Source organism: Sinocyclocheilus rhinocerous, unplaced genomic scaffold (genome assembly GCF_001515625.1).
Source record: "Sinocyclocheilus rhinocerous isolate Xijiao unplaced genomic scaffold, SAMN03320098_v1.1 scaffold706, whole genome shotgun sequence".
NCBI classification, from domain to species: Eukaryota; Metazoa; Chordata; class Actinopteri; order Cypriniformes; family Cyprinidae; genus Sinocyclocheilus; species Sinocyclocheilus rhinocerous.
Genome location: NW_015632479.1, coordinates 425,821 through 428,233, shown reverse-complemented (window position 1 = coordinate 428,233; position 2,413 = coordinate 425,821). Strand labels below are relative to the sequence as shown.

At 29.1% G+C, this 2,413-nt stretch overlaps 1 protein-coding gene across 1 annotated transcript in view; it reads left to right on the top strand.

Moving 5' to 3' along the window:
• The window catches only part of LOC107742597 (myosin phosphatase Rho-interacting protein-like), a 24,859-nt gene that overhangs the window by 12,975 nt on the left and 9,471 nt on the right, over positions 1-2,413 (top strand). The window contains exon 3 of the mRNA XM_016555640.1: positions 537-621. Coding sequence (XP_016411126.1) covers positions 537-621 — 85 coding nt within the window. The remainder of the gene's footprint in view (positions 1-536; positions 622-2,413) is intronic.

The following is a 2,413-nucleotide window of genomic DNA, read 5'->3' as shown; positions in this document are numbered from 1 at the left end:
TGACGGAAAAACTCTGTGTATTGCGTGTAATCACGTCCATACAGTTTATGATCACAACAACAACAACGTTTGTCAGGCATCTACATTGTCGTCTGAGGAGATTACAAAGATTAAACAAGTGTTTTGTTTTTTTTTAACTCTAAAACATGAAATGTGGAGTTATCTGCTTTTGCTATAAAACAAACTTTTAATATGTAAAAAAAACATACTTTCAATGAACTTTAATTTTGTAAATTACCTGTATTTGTTTAAGTTATTATTACTTAATCAAAACAACCCAACTGCAGTTTGATTGATATTACTTGGAATGCACAATAAAAAAAAACGTGATTTCTGAAAAAAATTTTTAAAAAGAGTTATCGGTTTTTGCAAATTAACTCTTCATTTGTATAGCGCTTCATCCAATACAGATCGTGTCAAAGCAGCTTTACAGGAGTTTGTCAATGATGCAAGAAGACAATAACAGGCATTTTTCCAGCTGAAGTCGGTGGTGTCAGTCTCACGAGATGATCATGACCTCTCCTGTCTTTCACCAGATGGACTGAACAGCTTGTGGTTTATCCCAGAACCAACAAGCAAAATCAAAAGAAGAAGCGCAAAGTGGAGCCAGCAACCTCACAGGTACTTTACACTGCGACCTGCTGTAATATTAGTCATCAGCTCTGCTTCTATTGCGCTATGAAATCTGTGTTATTTGTACCGAATTCCATTTTATTTAAACCCGAATTCAAACAGAATTCTGTGTTTTTCCTGTTTTGACTTTTCTGGATTGTTCCGTTTCAGTGGTTTTATTACATTGTTAATAATCAAAAAGGACGTCTAATCAATAGAATTCACAAAATTGTAACAAATTAATAATGGGTCAAAGACGTTAAGATGTCCGCATCAAAAGAAATGTACAAAAGTGATTTTATGTCCATAGAAAGCACATTAAATGTAAGTAAAGTGTCTAATTTTAAGGTTTCAAATAAGTTTTTGGAGAATAAATTTGGTTGAAATAATGTTACATTGTCATTCAGTGTAACACAATATTTATGTAAAAATTCAAACATGCTTATTCTGACCGTGTACATATTAAAATATATAAAAGAATAAGGGAGCATATTGTGTTTTAAATTAGTAAAAAAGTCTTACTGACAAACGGGCAAAAGCTAGGATAGAGGCACATTTTAAAAATATAAAATTACAACTAATTAGTATTTGGGGTGAAAGTAATTAGTCTTTTAATATGTCATAAATTGATTTTTGTTGTAAATATGCCTGACGAGATTGTTACACTGAATGACATTTTAGTGGGTTTCTTCTGTAAATCAGGGAAAAATGTATGATGTTTATTTTTTGCTCGGAAACACAAAAAGAAAATTGCAATTAAATTAAACCGAAAACTTTTTAATTTTTGTTGTTAAAAACAACAACAATTTAAAGCAGTATTACACTTATTGTTTTTATGCTTAAACCCTTTTTCTGTCTTTGACCCTAATGTATTCTATTAATTCAACAATTAGGAGTGCCCTATGAAATGTTTTGTTTTATTTTATTGATTTATTTCAGAAATTCTGTTGTCCGTTTTTAATTTTTCTTGTATTTGTATTATTTAATACAGTTTTATTACTAAAAATGCTGGTAATCAAATGAATGCATAAAGCTTTAACAGTTTAATCGATGAAAATTGTAATCAAATTAAATTTGACCAGTTCCTTTCAGTTTGGCAAATAAAGTGCTGCACAACAGTGGTTTACTGTTCATATTAAAACAAAATAATGTTTTAATAAACATATATGCATTTAGCACATGCAGGTTTTTTTGTAAAAAAAAAAAATGTTGGTAACACTTTACAATAAGGTTAATTAGTTAACTGTATTAGTTAACATGAACTAAGCATGAACAATACTTCTATAACATTTATTAATCTTAGTTCATGTTAATTTCAACATTTACTAATACATTATTAAAATCAAAAGTTGTATTTGTTAACATTAGTCATATGTAGTAAATGTCTAATGTAAAAAAAGTTAGATTCACGGGTAACACTTTATTTTAAGGTGTCCTTGTTACACGTGTTACATGTACTTACTATTATAATAACAATTAATTATGCATAATTACATGCAAGTAACCCTGAGCCAAACCCTAACCATATAGTAAGTGCATGTAGTTAATTAATATTACTCGGTACTTAAATGTATAATTACACTGTAACAAGGACACCTTAAAATAAAACGTAACCCATATTTTATATAAAGAGCTTGATGATAATATAGTTAGTTACATTTTGCAACAATATTACAATCAAGCAGATTTGCTATATAGTATACATGTCTTAAAGTCCCCCGTAGTGAAAATTAAGTTTTTTATGTTGTCTATGTGGTGTTTTTAATATGCTTTTAGACAAACCATGTGCCAATCCATTAAT